This window comes from Phaenicophaeus curvirostris, chromosome 6 (genome assembly GCF_032191515.1).
Source record: "Phaenicophaeus curvirostris isolate KB17595 chromosome 6, BPBGC_Pcur_1.0, whole genome shotgun sequence".
NCBI lineage: Eukaryota > Metazoa > Chordata > Aves > Cuculiformes > Cuculidae > Phaenicophaeus > Phaenicophaeus curvirostris.
Genome location: NC_091397.1, coordinates 1,140,582 through 1,160,587, shown reverse-complemented (window position 1 = coordinate 1,160,587; position 20,006 = coordinate 1,140,582). Strand labels below are relative to the sequence as shown.

The following is a 20,006-nucleotide window of genomic DNA, read 5'->3' as shown; positions in this document are numbered from 1 at the left end:
ATCTCGCTCCAACCTCCTTTCTAGCAGTTGGAGATGGTGACGTGGTCTCTCCTCAATTTTCTCCAGGCTAAACAACCTCAGGTCCCTTAGCTGCTCCTCATAACACTTGGTCTCCAGATCTTTCTACAGCTTTGTTGCTCTTCTCCGGACACACTCCGGGACCTCAATGTTAAGGTTCTCCTCACACCCTCTTGCAGTAGGATGGAGACACCTCTAGCGCGAGGTCCAGAGCTGCTGTTTGATCAAGTGGACAAAGTCGTTGTCAATCCCGGATTCCTTGCCCAAGGCAGAAAAGGAACAAGCAGAGGCAGAGACCCATCATCACCCACCCTTCGAGGAGAAATCGCTCTTCGCTCGGTTCAAGCTGCTCCTGCTCACATAGTTGAGCGTGTTGGAGCACATCGTCCTCCCTGAGAGGCTGCCAGAAAGCACTCGAGGAATGCCAGAAAAACAACCGCCCCTATTACACCACGAGCCCCCAAAACTTGTTGAGGCAGCTGGTTCCTCAGGATGAGCTTCTTGGGGGAGAGACGCATCTCCAGGTGCTGCAGGAGGAGGGCTGCAGGAGAAGTTCTTCAAAAGCAGGCAGGTTCCACGAGGCCGTCTGGCCTCACACGCTGCTCTACGAGGCAGCTGAGCACCTTCCAGGAGGACATGAGTGACACTCAAGTTGCAGTCGCTGGATCAGGTTGCTCCAAGCTCCACCCAACCTGGCCTTGGACACCTCCGGTGATGGGGCAGCCACAGCTTCTCTGGGCAACCTAAGCCAGGACCTCCCCATCTTCATTGTGAAGAATTTCTTCCTAATGTCTCATCTAAATCTTCCCCTTCCAATTTAAAGCCCTTCCCCCTTGTCCCATCACTCCAGGCTCTTGGAAAAAGTGCATCCTCAGCTTTCCTGGAGCCCCTTTCAGTCCTGGAAGCTGCTCTAAGGTCTCCCTGGAGCCTTCTCCAGGCTGAACAACCCCAACTCTCTCAGCCTGTCCTCATATGGGAGGTTCTCCAGCCCTCACATCATCTCTGTAGCCTCCTCTGAACCCGTTCCAACAGCTCCATCTCCTTCTTCTGTTGAGGATTCCAGAGCTGGACCCAGGACTCCAGGTGGGGCCTCACAAGAGTGGGGCAGAGGGGCAAAAAAGGCAGTTTTGACCTACCCCATGACATTTTTCCCAGGGTGAGAGAAGAAACGGCATTTCCCAAGCCCTGCCTCCCCCCAGCTCCTCCCAGAAATTCATCTCCTGGCAGTGGGCACAGCTCCCAGCTGGAATTTTCAAGGATGACTCGGTATCGAGGCACCAGCAGCTGATCAACAGCAGCTCGCTGAAGCTCATTTCTAGTTAAGTTGAAGCTATTTATTGTTGGGTTGAGTCCAGAGGAGGCCACGAAGATGATTTGAGGGCTGGAGCACCTCCGCTCCAAGGACAGGCTGAGAGAGTTGGGGTTCTTCAGCCTGGAGAAGAGAAGGCTCCGGGGAGATCTTAGAGCAGCTTCCAGCCCAGAAAGGGGCTCCAAGAAAGCTGGGGAGGGGCTCTTGATCAGGGAGGGCAGGGACACGATGAGGAGAATGGTTTGAGGGTGAAAGAGGGGAGATTGAGATGAGATATTTGGAAGAAATGTTCTCCTGGGAGGGTGAGGAGGCCCTGGAACAGGTTGTCCAGAGAAGTGGCGGCTGCCCCATCCCTGGAGGTGTTGAAGGCCACGTCGGATGGGGCTTGGAGCAACCTCATCTCATAGGAGATGTCCCTGTTCACGGCAGGGGGTTGGAACTGGCTGGGTTTTGAGGTCCCTTCCAACCCAAACCGTTCTCTAATTCTCTTTCCTTCCCCATCCTCTCCAAGCCCTACCTTGAATTCTCATTTCCGCTTTTTACACCCGTGATGACCTCCGCTTGCAGAATCGCAGCCAACCTCAACGCTCGACCCCTCGCTTCTCCCTCTGAGGTGGCAAAGCCAAGTTCTCCAACCAGCTACGCCTTGACCTAGCACTCGCCTCGCAGCTCCTTGAGCCCTAAAATGATTGTTTCTTTTCTCCAGGGGATCGGGGTGGAAGGGCCAAAGTCAACCCACACCCTGTTCCTCGCGGAGGCGGATCCCGAGCGGGAGGTGTTTCCCGGTCAGTGGGTGAAGCACAACGAGCAGAAGCAACCAAAACAAACCCAGAGCTCTTTGCAACGACACCGAAACCCCCTCGGAGGGCTCCGATCGGAGATAAGCGCGAGCCGAAAAATGCACCGAGTCCATCAGGGGGTTGGCAGACGCCTTCGTCAGCGCTTGTTCCTGCAGCACGAAAGATAAAAAGCAGGAGCAGGAAAACAAAAAGAACAAATAAAAGAGGGGGTGGGGAGGTTTGAGGCACTGAAAAAACCCACAGGAAGCTGCCAAAAAGCGTGTCGTCACCGAGGCAGCGAGAAAACAGGAGGAAAGGCAGCACGAGGTGGTTCATATCTTCCTTACGTTGGAATCTTCAACGTATGGAAGATATGGAAGCGTTGGAACGGGGCCAGAGGAGGCTATAAGGATGGGTCCTTTCCAACCTAGTGATTCTATGATTCTAAAGCAGCGTGGGCAGCAGGGTGAGGGAGGGGATTGTCCCCTCTGCTCCTCTCGGGGAGACCTCAGCTGGAGGGTTGGGGCCAGCTCTGGAATCCTCAGCAGGAGAAGGAGATGGAGCTGTTGGAACGGGGCCAGAGGAGGCTCCAAGGATGATGCGAGGGCTGGAGAACCTCCCGTCCGAGGACAGGCTGAGAGAGTTGGGATGTTCAGGAGAAGAGAAGGCTCCGAGGAGACCTTGGAGTGACCTTCCAGTACTTGAAAGGGGCTCCAGGAAAGCTGGGGAGGGACTGTTCCCAAAGGCTTGTGGGGATGGGACGAGGGGCAATGGGGATAAACTGGAGAGGGGCAGAGTTAGACTGGACATAAGAAGGAATTTCTTCACCATGAGGGTGGGGAGAAGCTGGAACAGGTTGCCCAGAGAAGCTGTGGCTGCCCCATCCCTGGAGGCGTTGAAGGCCACGTTGGATGGACCTTGAGCAACCTGATCCAGTGGGAGGTGTCCCTGCCCATGGCAGGGGGGTTGGAACTGGATGATCTTTAAGGTTCCTTCCAACCCAAACTATCCTATGATTCTCCTCTACGGTTCTATGACCTCAGTTACCTTTTGCCCCCACCCAAGGGTCCATGAGTGCACAACAGCTCCTTCTTCCAAGGGCTCAGAACGCTCAGCAACGCGACTGGGAATTAAAAAATCTACGGCAAAATCAAGTTCTTCGGCTCAGCTCCACGTTAAAAACACACATCCAGACCAAAAAAAAAGGACCTTCCACACAAGAAGCGAAAGCTAAGAAGCATCTCAGCCTCCTTTGTGATCCAAACGCTTCCTGCAGAGCAGAACTTGCTCTCGTTTGCCTTGCAAAGCGATGGTTGGATCCTGACAAAACCTGCTGTGGTTGGAAGGGCCGACAAAGAGCAGCAGGAAAATCAACCTGGAGAGCAAACTCTCCGCCCCAAAAGCTGCCTCCCCACAGGCGTCGCTCCCACCTATTTCAGAAGAAGAGCTGTGACCTCATGAGGTTCGACAAGGCCAAGAGCAAGGTCCTACACTTGGGTTGGGGCAATCAGGGGTCCATATTGGGACTAGCGCGGGTTCATGTTTTCATTGATGACACCGACAGCGAGATTGAGGGCAACCTCTGCAAGTTTGCAGATGACACCAAGCTGAGTGGTGAGGTTGTCTCACCAGAAGGATGGGATGTCATGCAGAGGGACCTGGACAGGCTGGAGAAGTGGAGCTGGGAGAACATCATGAGGTTCTACAAGGCCAAGGGCAAGATCCTGCGCCTGGAGTGGGGCAATCTGCAGATTCAGTACAGGATGGGGAAGAACATGATGGAGAGCAGCCCTGAGGAGAAGGACTTGGGGTGATGGGGGTGAGAAGATCAACATGAGCCAGCAACATGTGCTCCCAGCCCAGAAACCAACCATGACCTGGTTTGCATCCAAAGCAGCGCGGCCAGCAGGGAGGGAGGGGATTCTGCCCCTCTGCTCCGCTCTGGTGAGACCCAACCTGGAGTCCTGGGTCCAGTTCTGGAATCCTCAACAGAAGAAGGAGATGGAGCTGTTGGAACAGGTCCAGAGGAAGCCACAAAGGTAATCTGAGGGCTGGAGAACCTCTGCTCTGAGGACAGGTTGAGAAAGTTGGGCTTGTTCAGCCTGGAGACGAGAAGGATCTGAGGAGACCTTGGAGAAGCTTCAGGTACTGAAAAGACCTCCAGGAAAGCTGGGGAAGGCCTTTTTCCAAGGGTCTGGAGTGATGGGACAAGAGGGAACGGCTTTAAATTGGAAGGGGGAAGATATAGATTAGGCATCAGGAAGAAATTCTTCATGATGAGGGTGGGGAGGCCCTGGCCCAGGTTGCCCAGAGAAGCTGTGGCTGCCCCATCCCTGGAGGTGTTGAAGGCCACGTTGGATGGGGCTTGGAGCAACCTGATCCAGTGGGAGGTGCCCCAGCCCATGGGGGTTGGGACTGGCTGGGCTTTGAGGTCCCTTCCAACCCAACCCATCCGATGGTTCTAGGATTCTGGGTTTCACAGATCAGCACAGAGCCGGCTGGAGGCAGGAACTCTCACCCAACACCTTTGTCCTCTCCATGTAAATAAGCTCAGCGGAGCTTTGAGGGCATCACCCGCAGGCAGGAGAAGGCTTTTTGCTGAACCTGCCCTAAGATGAGAACTCACAAACAAGCACGCGTGGAAAAAGTGATTTGCCACCAAAGAAACCGCGTCACCTCTGCTACCCTCTGGGTTGCTCCACAGGGGTCGAAAAGAAGTAAATCCCAGCCTGAAAGTCAGTTGGAGGAGGAAAAAAATGAGGTTTTTTTCAGAGATTTAGTGGAGTGATGGAGAATTCTGGTTTGGGAGCAGGAGTGCACGCCAGCTCAAGACAGCCCAGGCTGGATGCTCCTCCTCAGAGGGCCACCACGTGCAGCAGCAACTCCCCACGCAGCGTATCGAGTGACAGGGCTGGAAAGCGAGAGCTGCTCATTCATTATTCACCATCACTTCCAAGATCTGGAGCTCCTGTTTCAGCCCCAGCCCAGACCTCAGGCCTCTTCCAGAATGACAGCCAGCCACGGCGCCTCCAAAGATGGGTCAGCTTTGTGATGGTTCTCAAGAACCACTCCCACACCTAAATCCAAGAAGGCTCTTCTCAAGAAGGGACGTGTTTTCATAGAATCATAGAACCAGAGAATCACAGAATCACCAGGTTGGAAAAGACCCACTGGATCATGGAGTCCAACCATCCCCATCAATCACTGACCCGTGTCCCTCAGCACCTCGGCCACCCGGCCCTGAAACCCCTCCAGGGAAGGGGACTCAACCCCCTCCCTGGGCAGCCTCCGACAGGGACCAAGCACCCTTTCCAAGAAGAAATTCATCCTGATGTCCAACCTGAGCCTCCCCTGGTGGAGCTTGAGGCCATTCCCTCTCGTCCTGTCCCCTGTCCCCTGGGAGAAGAGCCCAGCTCCCTCCTCTCCACAACCTCCTCTCAGGGAGTTGCAGAGAGCAATGAGGTCTCCCCTCAGCCTCCTCTTCTCCAGGCTGAACCCCCCCAGCTCTCTCAGCCGCTCCTCCTAACCCTTGTTCTCCAGCCCCTTCCCCAGCTCTGCTCCCTTCTCCAGACGTTCTCCAGCCCCTCAAGGTCTTTCTTGGAGTGAGGGACCCAGAACTGACCCCAGGATTCCAGCTGTGGCCTCACCAGCATCAAATCCAGAGGGAGAAGAACCTCCCTGGCCCTGCTGGCCACGCCGGCTCTGCTCCAAGCCAAGATGCCCTTGGTCTTCTTGGCCCCCTGGGCCCCTGCTGGCTCCTGTCCAACCAACCCCCCCAGGTCCTTCTCCTCCAGGCCCTTTCCAGCCAGCCTTCTCCTAGGCTGGAGCTGCCCAGGGTTCTTGTGCCCCAAGTTCCTGGTGGAACCTCAGCCCGTTGCTCTCAGCCCATGGATCCAGCCTGTTCAGGTCCCTTTGGAGCCTCCTGACCCTCCAGCAGATCCAGCTCCCACCCAGCTCAGTGTCACCCCCAAACTTGCTCAGGGGGCCCTCGATGCCTCCATCCAGGTCGTTGATGAAGACCCTGAGCAGGGCTGGACCCAGCGCTGAGCCCTGGGGACACCACTTGGAGCTGGCTGTTTTCTCCACCTTCACCCCAAGAAGCAGGATTTAGTTGTCTCAGATGAAACCACACTCAGCAGCAGCAACTCTCACGCTCACCTCCCACAGAGGAGGTTTCTAGCCAGTAGAGCAACAAGAAAAGGTCACGTCCCGTATCTTCAAAGCAATTTTCACCCCCCTTTGTGTCCAAAGGAGACCTGACGGTGTTTTTACCAGCAGGAAACCAACTGCAGAGTCATCTGGTCCTGCCAGGTGTGACACCCTCCCTCGGAGAGCTTTGTGCTCACATTTTCCGGTGAGAAGAGAGAACAGCGGTGGCTGCAGTTGAAGAACCACGTGATCCCTGCAGAGCTCCAGGCATGGAAAAAAAGAATCATAGAATCTTAGAATCCCTGGGTTGGAAAAGATCTTTGAGATCATCGAGTCCAACCGGACCTGCGCACTACTGAACCAGATCCCTGAGCACCTCATCTGCCCGGCTTTTAGACATCTCCAGGGATGGGGGCTCCACCACCACCCTAGGCAACCTCTTCCAGGGCTTGAGAATGCTTCCAGTGAAGAAATTTTCCCTGATGTCCAATCTGAACCTGCCCTGGAGAAACTTGAAGTCATTTCCTCTCATCACCTGCCACTTGGGAGAAGAGCCCAGCACCCACCTCACCACAACCTCCTTTTAGGCAGTTGGAGACAAGGATGAGGTCTCCCTTCAGCCTGCTCTTCTCCAGGATCAACAGCCCCAGGTCCCTCAGCTGCTCCTCACAACCCTTGTTCTCCAGCCCCTCCCCAGCTCCGTTCCCTTCTCCAGACGTTCTCCAGCCCCTCAAGGTCTTTCTTGGAGTGAGGGACCCAGAACTGACCCCAGGAATCGAGCTGTGGCCTCATCAGCACCGAGTCCATGGGGACAATCCCTTCCCTGCTCCTGCTGCCACCCCAGGGCTGATCCAAGCCAAGATGCTGGTGGCCTTCTTGGCCACCTGGGCCACTGCTGCCTCATGGTCAGCCACTATCAACCAACCCCCCCAGGTCCTTCTCCTCCAGGCAGTTTCCAGCCGCTCTTCCCCAAGCCTGGAGCTGCTCGGGGTTGTTGTGTCCCAAGTGCAGGACCCAGCACTTTGCTTTGTTGATCAGGTTGCTCTAAGCCCCATCCAACGTGGCCTTCAACACCTCCAGCGATGGGGCAGCCACCACCTCTCTGAGCCTAAACGCTCTTGATGGCACCACCTTCCCCTCCCCACCACCCAAAACACTTCAAGTCAGCCTCAGGCTCTTCCTCATCTCAGATCATTTACACCACGAGATCAAATTGACTCTAAAAATAAAACCAGATTGTTAGAAGCCAAGGAAAGATCCTAATTAGCCGCACGTGAGCGAGAAGTACAAGAGAGGCAAGTGGGAATAAATAAATAATTACTTGTGCTTGACGGGCTCCTCTTCATCATCTTCTCTGAACTGCTTGTTCTCACGGTCGCCGCCGTCTTTATTCTGAAAGAAAAAGTGGATCTGTCAATTCTTGGCGTCTCTGGAAAGACCAAGGAGGAAAGAAGAGCCCAGAAACCCTTCCAGAGGGCACAGGGCAAAGAGAAACACGCAGTCCGAGATTATTTTTAAATTACAACACCTTGAAATTAAGGCTATTTTCCTTTTTTCTCCCTTGAGGAGTCAGCTTGGACTCAAAAAGAAACGTAAGAACGGGCAAGGTAAATCCATACTGGGACCAGCGTGGTTTAGTATCTTCATCAATGATGTAGACAGAGGGATTGAGAGCACCCTCAGCAAGATTGGAGGTGACACCAAGATGACCAGGGCAGCTGTCACACCAGAAGGATGCGATGGCAGCCAGAGGGACCTGGACAGGCTGGAGAAGTGGAGCTGGGAGAACCTCATGAGGTTCTACAAGGCCAAGGGCAAGGTCCTACCCCTGGAGTGGGGCAATCCACAATTTCAATACAGGATGGGGAAAACATGATGGAGAGCAGCCCTGAGGAGGAGGACTTGGGGTGATGGGGGGGAGAAGATCAACATGAGCCAGCAACGTGTGCTCCCAGCCCAGAAACCAACCGTGACCTGGTTTGCATCCAGAGCAGCGTGGCCAGCAGGGAGGGAGGGGATTCTGCCCCTCTGCTCCGCGCTGGTGAGACCCAACCTGGAGTCCTGGGTCCAGTTCTGGAATCCTCAACAGAAGATGGAGATGGAGCTGTTGGAACATGTCCAGAGGAGGCCATGGAGATGATGTGAGGGCTGGAGAACCTCTGCTATGAGGACATGATGAGAGAGTTGGGGTTGTTCAGCCTGGAGAAGAGAAGGCTCTAAGGTCTCCTTCCAGGACTGAAAGGGGCTCCAGGAAAGCTGGGGAAGGCCTTTTTCCAAGGGCCTGGAGTGACGGGACAAGGGGGAACGGCTTTAAATTGGAAGGAGAAAGATTTAGATGAGACATTAGGATGCTCCAGCCCTTGGATCATCTCCGTGGCCTCCTCTGGAGTCACTCCAACAGATCCGTGCCCTTCCTGTGCTGAGGACTCCGAAAGCGGACGCGGGATTCCAGGTGGGGTCTCACGAGGACATTGCAGAGGGGCAGAATCCCCTCCCTCGTCCTGCAGTCACACTTCTTTCTCCTAATTAATCACGTTAGATGTTTGAAGAGGTTCCAAACCAAGAAACCGAGCCACGATCCAAGCACAACCAAGGGTTATCATCTCAGCTCCAGAAACACCACACAGCACCGTGAATCCAATTTCTCTGCAGCAGGATGGAAAGAGACTCAGCTCCGCATCGCCCTGACCGTTTATTAGTAATTATGTTAATTACCCAGACAGGGAGAAAGAGCGAACGTTAACAACAATGGGTGGGAGAGGCGTTTGTTTGCTTCTTGCACCGATTAACTCGTGTCATTCCACCGCTGAACGCTTCGCAGCACCCACTCCACCCTCACTCCGCTGAGTTTCTTGTTCTAGGGAACAAACAACTTCCATGGAAGCTCTTGTTTTGCTGCTTTGACTCCTTGATCCTCCTCCAAACGAGAAGGAAAATGTGGCACCACAAGCAGACGGCAGATGAAGTCTTCATTCCTTCAGAGTGGCCGGTTCCAGCAGGAGCGTTACCCAAGTTGCACCTCAAATCTGGATTTAATTTTGGGTCCTTCACTCCAAGAAGGACCTTGAGGGGCTGGAGAACGTCTGGAGAACAGAGCTGGGGAAGGGGCTGGAGAACAAGGGTTGTGAGGAGCAGCTGAGGGACCTGGAGCTGTTTAGCCTGGAGAAAAGGAGGCTGAGGGGAGAGGTCCTCGCTGTCTCCAACTGCTTGAAAGGAGGTTGAGGAGAGATGGTGCATGTAACCACTTCCAACCTCTTCTTGCCTTCTAAATTACATTCCCTGCCATCACCCACTGCTAATCAGAACCCACCAGGTAGATCATTTAACGAGGCCAAACGGCGGGTCCTGCCCTTGGGGCACAAGAACCCTGGGCAGCTCCAGCCTAGGAGAAGGCTGGCTGGAAAGGGCCTGGAGGAGAAGGACCTGGGGGGGTTGGTTGGACAGGAGCCAGCAGGGGCCCAGGGGGCCAAGAAGGCCAAGGGCATCTTGGCTTGGAGCAGAGCCGGCGTGGCCAGCAGGGCCAGGGAGGTTCTTCTCCCTCTGGGGAGACCGCTCCTCGAATCCTGGGGTCAGTGCCGGGCCCTCCCCACCACAAGAAGGATGTTGAGGCTCTGGAGCGAGTCCAGAGAAGAGCAACGGAGCTGGGGAGGGGCTGGAGAACAAGAGGAGCATGTGAGGAACCTGGAGTTGTTCAGCCTGGAGAAGAGGAGGCTGAGGGGAGACCTCGTTGCTCTCTCCAACTCCCTGAGAGGAGGTTGTGGAGAGGAGGGAGCTGGGCTCTTCTCCCATGGGTCAGTGATTGATGGGAATGGTTGGACTCCATGACCCAGCGGGTCTTTTCCGACCTGGTGATTCTACGATTCTATCAGCACGCGAGTGGAACACAAACAAGGTCTGAAACGGATGTCTGAAGTCACCCTGCCCCCGCCCCACCCCCAGCGAGAGAAATAAAAAGCTGGTCCCCAGCTTGCAAAACGCTCCGTGAAGAAGATTTCAATTTCGTTAGCGATGACGAAAAAAAAACCCCAGCCACAAAGCAGAGGTGACAAGTGGCCAAGAGGCCACCAACCTCCACCAGCGTCAGGAAGGCTCAGAGCTCCGCAAAGAGATTGCTCCTCACCGACTCGCCAAACCAGAAGGTTCTAAACGAATATTTGGTGGATGCAGCAGAGGAGGAGCGCTCATCGTCTTTTATTGACGAGCTTTCTGCTTGTATTTCCAGCCAGGCTGCATTGTCTTCTCCCCCCCAGCACACGTTCCCAACCCACAGCTCACCACGAGAGCTTCCGGTGCTGCCTTCAAGCGCTCCAACTCATGCGAGCTGAATAAAAAGGCCAAGGCAGAAGAAGACAGCCACTTGCTCGAGATGGGAGCCACCACGGGGTTCTAAATATACATATTTTTCCCAGAAAGGGTGATTGGTCCCTATCCGAGGCGGCCCAGGGAGGGGGTTGAGTCCCCTTCCCTGGAGGGGTTTAAGGGCCGGGTGGCCGAGGTGCTGAGGGACACGGGTTAGTGATTGGTGGGAATGGTTGGACTCCATGATCTGGTGGGTCTCTTCCAACCTGGTGATTCCATGATTCTATAGGAACTGCAGCTGCCTCAAAGGACTTCTCAACGTGTTTGAGTTGGAGCAGGATGCACCACAAGCATCACCCAGCCAGGCTCTGAAGAAGACCCCTCGTCTGCGTCCGTACCCAAAACACTGGGGTTTCTCACCATGCAAAAAAGCTGAAATTCCCATTATTTCAGCAAAAAAAAAAAAGGACTGAGTCAATGGTCACAGCAGCTGCATCTCTATTTCCCCTTAGATGGAGATCATTCCTCTTCCACGGGCACCAGATGAAGTCCATGGCTTGGCAACCTCACCATAACCTCCTTTCCAGGAGCTGCAGAGAGTGATGAGGTCTCCCCTCAGCCTCCTCTTCTCCACAATAAACAACCCCAGGCCCCTCAGCCGTGTCTCTTCATCTTAGTTCTGCCCCTTCCCCAGCTCCATTCCGTTCTCCAGACGTTCTCCAGCCCCTCAAGGTCTTTCTTGGAGTGAGGGACCCAAAACTGACCCCAGGATTCGAGCTGTGGCCTCACCAGCGCCGAGTCCATGAGGACAATCCCTTCCCTGCTCCTGCTGCCACCCCAGGGCTGATCCAAGCCAGGATGCTGGTGGCCTCCTTGGCCACCTGGGCCACCGCTGCCTCATGTTCATCCACTATCAACCAACCCCCCCAGGTCCTTCTCCTCCAGGCCCTTTCCAGCCAGCCTTCTCCTAGGCTGGAGCTGCCCAGGGTTGTTGTGCCCCAAGGGCAGCACCCACCATTTGGCCTCCTTAACCCTCTGCTCCTTCATCGTCCTCTTCAAGGATTTCTCTTCACAGTTGTGTCACAACTTTCATTTCTTAACTCAGGAAAGGAACCGTTCCTTCCCAAAACGGCGTTTGTCCTACATTCAGCGTTTGAATGAGCTTCTCCTCGCTTGCTGGTGGCCTCTTCCCGCAGGTGAGCACCAACAAGTCAACTCTCGCTACTTTTCGGTTCGTTTTCTCACATCTCAAACCTTCACGCCACAAAGGGAGCCGAAAATAACCCCTCTGCCCTTCCGCTCGAGCGATTCCTCTTTTCAAGGTGTTTATTATTAGCTCGAAGACCTGGTGGAGACACCAACACAAGGTGACAACTGGTCACCAACCTCCTGCAAACAAAGCCCTGCCCTTGTGCTCAGCGCTGGGGAGGCCACACCTCGACTCTCGGGTTCAATTTTGGACCCATCACTATAAGAAAGACCTTGAGGTCCTGGAGGACGTCCAGACAAGAGCAACCAAGCTGGGGAAGGGGCTGGAGAACAAGGTTGAGGAGAGGTGGCTGAGGGACCTGGGGTTGTTCAGCCTGGAGAAGAGGAGGCTGAGGGGAGACCTCATGGCTCTCTCCAACGACATCGTAGGAGGTTGTAAAGAACCAGGTGTTGGTCTCTTCTCCCAAGTGACGGGTGATGGGACAAGAGGGAATGGCCTGAAGCTACATCAGAGGAAGTTTAGATCGGACATTAAGAAAAACTACTTCACAGAAAAGGTTCTCAAGAACCACAGAGGCTGCTCAGGGAGGTGGTGGAGTCCCCATCCCTGGAGGCGTTTAAAAGACGGGTGGATGAGGTGCTGAGGGACATGGTTTAGTGGCAGATAGGAATGGTTGGACTCGATGATCTAAAAGGTCCTTTCCAACCTAGCGATTCTATGATTCCATGATCCCACCTCTGGTTTCCATCCCTCCCCGTCTTTAGCAGAGCAGCTTTTTTGCATCCCCCAGGCTTTAGCTGGCCCCGAGTGCCCCTATTAAATGCAACCCAACCACAACTCTGCATCCCATGGCAACCCCTACGAGTCAACCAAATGACCCAAGAGCTTCTCCTCTTCCCAGGAACCAACACCGACTTCTTTTCCGCAGGGATTAACCAGAATACTAAACCTCTCCTTATCTTTCCCTCAATGCTTAAAGGATGGTCACGTTACCAGTCAAGTGCTTCTTTGGCACAAGTAACTGTCTCTTTTCGCGGAGTTAAAACGAGGTCAACGCTGGAGCAAAACAAGTTTGATCTGTCTAGCTGTTCTCTGCCAACCAGGCTGTAGCTGCTCCTAGTCCTGCTCCCTGCCTTCCAAACTCCCGTGCAAGGCAAAGCAGTAGAAGCAGAACATCGTAGAACAGTTTGGGATGGAAGGACCTTCAAGATCATCCACCTCCCACTGGATCAGGCTTTCCAACCCCCTACAACGTGGCCTTCAACACCTCCAGGGATGGGGCAGCCACAACTTCTCTGGGCAACCTCTTCCAGGGCCTCCCCACCCTCATCGTGAAGAAATTCTTCGTCATGTCCAGTCTCACTCTGCCCCTCTCCAGTTTGTCCCCATTGCCCCTCGTCCCATCCCCACAAGCCTTTGGGAACAGCCCCTCCCCAGCTTTCTTAGAGCCCCTTTCAAGTACTGGAAGGTCACTCCAAGGTCTCCTCAAAGCCTTCTCTTCTCCAGGCTGAACAACCCCAACTCTCTCAGCCTGTCCTCGGACGGGAGGTTCTCCAGCCCTCGCATCATCCTTGGAGCCTCCTCTGGCCCCATTCCAACAGCTCCATCTCCTTCTCCTGCTGAGGATTCCAGAGCTGGCCCCAACCCTCCAGCTGAGGTCTCCCAAGGGAGGAGCAGATGGACAGAATCCCCTCCATCACCCTGCTGGCCACGTTCAAATAAGCAACAAAAACAGCCCTTCCAGCAACCCTCTCCTCATCTCTCTGACAAGTGAGAAGCTCCTGGGTCATGTAGCCTGGTTTTCTGCGCTACAGGTGGACACCTTCATTTAGATGATGAACATTCACCTGGCTTGGTGGCTACTTTCCCCATTTTCCTTGGTGTTTCTTTGCACCAAAGCCCACATGGCGGTCAGGACAGCTACGAGCTGAGGACGGAGTTTCGGTGCCTTGGTTCGAGCGGGGCACGTACCAGGACTTTGTCCTTCACGCTTGGCTGAGATTTAAGCTCAGACGTCCTTGAAGTCTGGCACGGCACCACCGTGCAGCCCTGTTCCCACCTCGCTGCTCTTTTGAAACGTTGCCAGAGCGCAAACAGCTAAATCGTGGAATGTCACCACGTAGCTCAAGGTTTCCATGAGCAATAAAGCGTGTTAGGTTGGTTGGAAAAGATCTTTGAGACCACCAAGTTCAACCATACCTGTCCACTACTCAACCAGACGCCTGAGCACCTCATCTACGCGTCTTTAAAACCCCTCCAGGGATGGGGACTCCACCACCTCCCCGGGCAGCCTCTGCCAGGGCCTGAGAGACCTTTCCATGAAGAAATATTTCCTGATGTCCAATCTGAACCTGCCCTGGAGCAGCTTGAGGTCGTTTCTCCTCTTGTCCCATCCCCTGGGAGAAGAGCCCAGCACCCCCCTCACCACAACCTCCTTTCCAGGAGCTGCACATAGCGAGGAGGTCTCCCCTCAGCCTCCTCTTCTCCACGATCAACAGCCGCAGGTTCTCAGCTGCTCCTCACAACCCTTGTTCTCCAGACCCTTCCCCAGCTCCGTTCCCTTCTCCAGACGTTCTCCAGCCCCTCAAGGTCTTTCTTGGAGTGAGGGACCCAGAACTGACCCCAGGATTTGAGCTGTGGCTTCACCACCATCGAGTCCAGGGGGACAATCCCTTCCCTGCTCCTGCTGCCACCCCAGGGCTGATCCAAGCCAGGTTGCTGGTGGCCTTCTCGGCCACCGTTGCCTCATGTTCAGCTGCCAACCAACATCCCCAGGTCCTTCTTTGTAGCCACACAGGATTTTTAGGAGCCACAGCTTCTGCGTCCCTGCTGTTTCTCCTTATCGAAGCCCTAATCCTGGTTTAGTCCTTGCCGGTTACTATGGAAATCGTTAAATCAAAGCCCGACCAGCGCGACTTCCCTCAAGAAACAAACACAAAGAACAAAACCACCTTTGAAAATCAACCACCGTGGTTTATATCCAGGCCTCCAACCAAGAACCTCACGTTCCCAAAAGGAAAGGTATTTTTAATCCTATTTTCAATAACGGTGCCGCGGACGCAGCAAACGAGGACAAATATTTCTTCCTTTCACGTCACCCACGACGACTCCGATTTAAATCTCGCTGTTATCGCAGCTTCAGAACACGAGTGTTTGGGTTGCAAACACTGCTGTTCGAGAGCAAGGACTGGAGAATGTTTCTCGCAACACGTCCCTGTCCTCCTCAGGAACTCAGCGACACAAAAATTCCCTCGAGATCAAACCCATCGATTTTTTTTCCTGAAGGAACTGCCTATGGAGACCTCGTAGGGTCTGAGAACAAGGGTTATGAGGAGCAGTTGAGGAACCTGGGGGTGTTTAGCCTGGAGATGAGAAGGCTGAGGGGAGGTCTCATTGCTTTCTGCAGCTCCAAGAAAGGAGGTTGTGGTGAGAGGTGGGTGCTGGGCTCTTCTCCACAGTAACAAGTGATAGGATGGGACAATTCCTCTTTTTCAAGCCTCGAGCTGCACCAGAGGAGGTTTACTATGGATATTAGGAAAGATCACTTCACCCAAAGGGTTGTCAAGCACTGGAAGAAGATGCCCAGGGAAGCGGTGGGGTCACCGTCCCCAAGGGATTTAAAGATGTGGAGATGTGGTGTTAAAGAACATGATTTCATGGTGGGCTTGGCAGCGGTGGGTTTGCAGACCTCAATGATCTCAAAGGTCTTTTCCAACCCCAATGATTCCATGATTCTATGGAAGTACTCGCGTTGGGCTTTCCACTAGATCAGGCTGCCCAAGACCTCATCCAACGTGGCCTTCAACACCTCCAGGGATGGAGCAGCCACAACGTCCCTTAGCAACCTGTTCCAGTTCCTCCCCACCCTCATGGTGAAGAAATTCTCCTCCTGTCCAGTCTAAGTCTGCCCCTCTCCAGTTTATCTCCGTTCCCCCTCATCCTATCACCACAAGCCTTTGGGAACAGCCCCTCCCCAGCTTTCTTGGAGCCCCTTTCAAGTACTGGAAGGTCACTCCAAGGTCTCCTTGGAGCCTCCTCTTCTCCAGGCTGAACAACCCCAACTCCCTCAGCCCGTCCTCGTATGGAAGGCGCTCCAGCCCTCTGAATCGTTTGGTTGGAAAAGACCTAGGAATTCATCGAGTCCAACCATCCCTGTCCACCACTAACCCGGCTCTGAACATCTGAACATCTCCAGGGATGGGGACTCCACCACCTCCCTATGCAACCTCTGCCACCGCTGGCTTCGTTGGCTTCGCTGGGTGATCCAGTGAGTTAATGAGTCACTTCTGTCGCTCTTGGATAAAAGCAGAAACAACCCTAAACTCTACACATGACTGGTTTAATTTCTCCACGAATAAAACGAGAGAAAGAGAAGCAGAACCTACAACCAGGTCTGTGTTTCCACCCCAAAACCTTCAAGGTTAAAGGTTTGATGGAGCCAAGAAGCTCCACGCGTGACTCCTTCCCATTCTGTATTTATATTAAAAGAGTTAGAGAAACTAGAGAAGAGTTTCACAATCATCAATCGCGGTTTCGAACGCTCTTGGGCACCAGACAAATCGAACTCGGCGGTTTTGGAGCTGATGATTAACCTGTTTTCTAAAGGTCTGTTTTTCCTCTTCAAAAATCAAACAAAAAAGCCCGTTAGAAGGCAACGCCAGGCGGCCAAGTGGCACCACAACCACCTGCTGAGGAGTCGCCTTTTGCTTCTCTTCTGTTTGACTTCATGCTCCCAGGCAGAAGGATGGAGCCTTCCAGGACTGAAAGGAGCTCCAGCAAAGCTGGGGAGGAGCTCCGGATCAGGGCTAGGGGCTTCTGCCCCTCTGCTCCTCTCTGGGAGAGCTCAGCTGGAGGGTTGGGGCCAGCTCTGGAATCCTCAGCAGGAGAAGGAGATGGAGCTGTTGGGACGGGGCCAGAGGAGGCTCCAAGGATGATGCGAGGGCTGGAGAACCTCCCGTACGAGGACAGGCTGAGAGAGTTGGGATGTTCAGCCTGGAGAAGGCTCCAAGGAGACCTTAAAGTGACCTTCCAGAAACTGAAGGGGCTCCAGGAAAGCTGGGGAGGGGCTGTTCCCAAAGGCTTGTGGGGATGGGACGAGGGGCAATGGGGACAAACTGGAGAGGGGCAGAGTTAGACTGGACAGGAGGAGGAATTTCTTCCCCATGAGGGTGGGGAGGAACTGGAACAGGTTGCCCACAGAAGCTGTGGCTGCCCCATCCCTGGAGGTGTTGAAGGCCACGTTGGATGGGGCCTCAAATCCAGAGGGAGAAGAACCTCCCTGGCCCTGCTGGCCACGCCGGCTCTGCTCCAAGCCAAGATGCCCTTGGCCTTCTTGGCCCCCTGGGCCCCTGCTGGCTCCTGTTCAACCAACCCCCCCAGGTCCTTCTCCTCCAGGTGCTTTCCAGCCAGACTTCTCCTAGTTCGTAGATCCGCAACCCAGAGACCCCCTCTGCCTCCCCATCGTTCCTCCATCCATCCCCACCTTCCCATCACCAGCACTTGCTCCACCCCGTGAGAAACCACTACGAGGTCTCGCCCTCCCACAGAAATTAAACCAACCAAAAGGAAAAGAACAATAAAACCCAAAGAGAAGCCAGGTAGCTTCCTGCACCGGTTCACGTCGGGGTCAAACACACACCAGTGCAGGCAGGATCAACTCAGATGGGGGGTAGAAGGTTGTTAAACTCCACCCTACAGCCACAGGAGCTTAAACAAAGCTCTGGTCGCCGTCCTCGCCACCCTCCCGTCCACAAGGGCTCCTGGTTAACCAGATCCACGAGTCAAAGAGGACAGAGACCAAGTGTTTCCTTTTTCCTGCTGGGTTAGTTTTCATAGAATTATCGACTAGTTTGGGTTGGAGGGACCTTCCAGATCAAGTTCCGACCCCTCTTCCATGGGCAGGGACACCTCCCACTGGATCAGGGGCTCCAAGCCCCATCCAACGTGGCCTTCAACACCTCCAGGGATGGGGCAGCCACAGCTTCTCTGGGCAACCTGTTCCAGCTCCTCCCCACCCTCACGGTGAAGAAATTCCTCCTCCTGTCCAGTCTAACTCTGCCCCTCTCCAGTTTGTCCCCATTGCCCCTCGTCCCATCCCCACAAGCCTTTGGGAACAGTTCTTCCTCAGCTTTCTTGGAGCCCCTTCAGGTTCTGGAAGCTGCTCTAAGGTCTCCTCGGAGCCTTCTCTTCTCCTGAACATCCCAACTCTCTCAGCCTGTCCTCGGACGGGAGGTTCTCCAGCCCTCGCATCATCCTTGGAGCCTCCTCTGGCCCCGTTCCAACAGCTCCATCTCCTTCTCCTGCTGAGGATTCCAGAGCTGGCCCCAACCCTCCAGCTGAGGTCTCCCCGAGAGGAGCAGAGGGGACAATCCCCTCCCTCCCTGCTGCCCACGCTGCTCTGGATGCAGCCCAGGACACGGGGGTTTCTGGGCTTCAAGCACACGTTGCCAGCTCATGTTGAGCTTCTCATTGACCAGCTTTGACCTGCTTTGGTTTGGTTTCACTTCAGCTCACCAGAAGGAGAGCAAGGACCAGGCTTGCTTCCCCCCAGGTAGCGTTGGAGGCATCTTGGCCACAAGAGCTAATGGAAAACACTTGGATTGACTTGGCTCTTATACACAAAACTCATCAAACAACACATGGAGGAGACAGCTGGGACTGTCGCTGTTTCCAGGGATGATGGCGAGGAGCTGGGAATGAGCAGACAGGAATTTGAGGCTTGGTTACAACCAACAGATTTGCACGGTTTAAACTGGAAGAAATGGAAAACCCAACGTGAGAAGGAGATGGAGCTGTTGGAGCGAGTCCAGAGGAGGCCACGGAGATGGTGTGAGGGCTGGAGAACCTCCCATACGAGGACAGGCTGAGAGTGGGGGTTGTTCAGCCTGGAGAAAAGAAGGCTCCAAGGAGACCTTAAAGCAGCAGATCTCCATAGACTGATAGAATCATTATGGCTGGAGAAGACCTCTAAGATCACCAAGTCCAACCATCAGCCCAACCCCACCATGCCACAGCCACACACCATCTGAGCCCCTCCAGGGATGGAGACTCCATCACTGCCCTGGGCAGCCTCTGCCAGGGCTTCACCATTCTTAGAGTGAAGACATTCTTCTTCATATCCAATCTAACCTCCCCTGGTGCAACTTGAGGCCATCTCCTCTCATCCCACCCCTTGTTCCTTGGGAGAAGAGCCCAGCACCCACCCCTCACCACAACCTCCTTTCTTGAGCTGCAGAAAGTGATGAGGTCTCCTCCTCAGCCTCCTCTTCTTCAGGTTAAACAACCCCAGGTCCCTCAGCTGCTCCTCACAACCCTTGTTCTCCAGCCCCTCCCCAGCTCCATTCCCTTCTCCAGACGTTCTCCAGCTCCTCAAGGTCTTTCTTGGAGTGAGGGGCCCAAAACTAACACCAGGATTCGAGCTGTGGCCTCACCAGTGAGGAGCCCATGGGGACAACCCCTTCCCTGCTCCTGCTGCCACCACAGGACTGCTCCAAGCCAGGATGCTGGTGGCCTTCTTGGCCACCTGAGCCACTGCTGCCTCATCTTCAGCCACTGTCAATCAGCACTCCAAGGTCCTTTTCCACTGGCCAGGTTTCCAGAGCGCCGCTGGGGGTTGTTGCGACTCAAGTGCAAGACCCACTCAACTCCCGATCCAAATTAATACCCAGGTTCTTTCCAACCAACCTCCCCCATCACCCCAGACCCCGCGTAGACCACCACCAGCTCTGGAAAAAACCCTCTCGTCTCAAAGCCAATGACGTTGAGGAGGTTGCATCCCAGACAAGGAGCTCAGGGGACATTTCCCAAGGTTAGAAGCCCACCCCTCGGGCGCGGATTTGCGCGCCGCTGGTGGAAGAACAATCATTTTATCTGCAGGTTTCCATCTCGAGCCGTTGGAGCACCGCCGCGCCACTTTATTACTTCCCTAATAAAACCCGAAGAGAAATGAAGCCTTTGTAGCCCTAAGTGTGCGTTTTCTTCTCCTCGTAATAACTTTCCTACGCTCCGTTTCCACAGCAACTGTTTGCTCAGCCGCTTGGTGCTTGGCTTCCAGGAAAGCTTTGCCCTGCGAGAAGAAAAAACTAAAGCAAAAACCCATCTGAGGACGGCAACGAGCCAAGCCGCCCAGCCACACACGGCCGGTGCGTGGAGAAACGCTTGGGTGGCTTTGAATCAGAGAATCAGAGACTCACCAGGTTGGAAGAGACCCACCAGATCACGGAGTCCAACCATCCCCATCAAC

At 54.4% G+C, this 20,006-nt stretch overlaps 1 protein-coding gene across 1 annotated transcript in view; it reads right to left on the bottom strand.

The window, feature by feature from the left end:
- Positions 1-20,006, bottom strand: part of CCDC12 (coiled-coil domain containing 12) — a 39,409-nt gene that overhangs the window by 9,773 nt on the left and 9,630 nt on the right. The window contains exon 2 of the mRNA XM_069860061.1: positions 7,577-7,647. Coding sequence (XP_069716162.1) covers positions 7,577-7,647 — 71 coding nt within the window. The remainder of the gene's footprint in view (positions 1-7,576; positions 7,648-20,006) is intronic.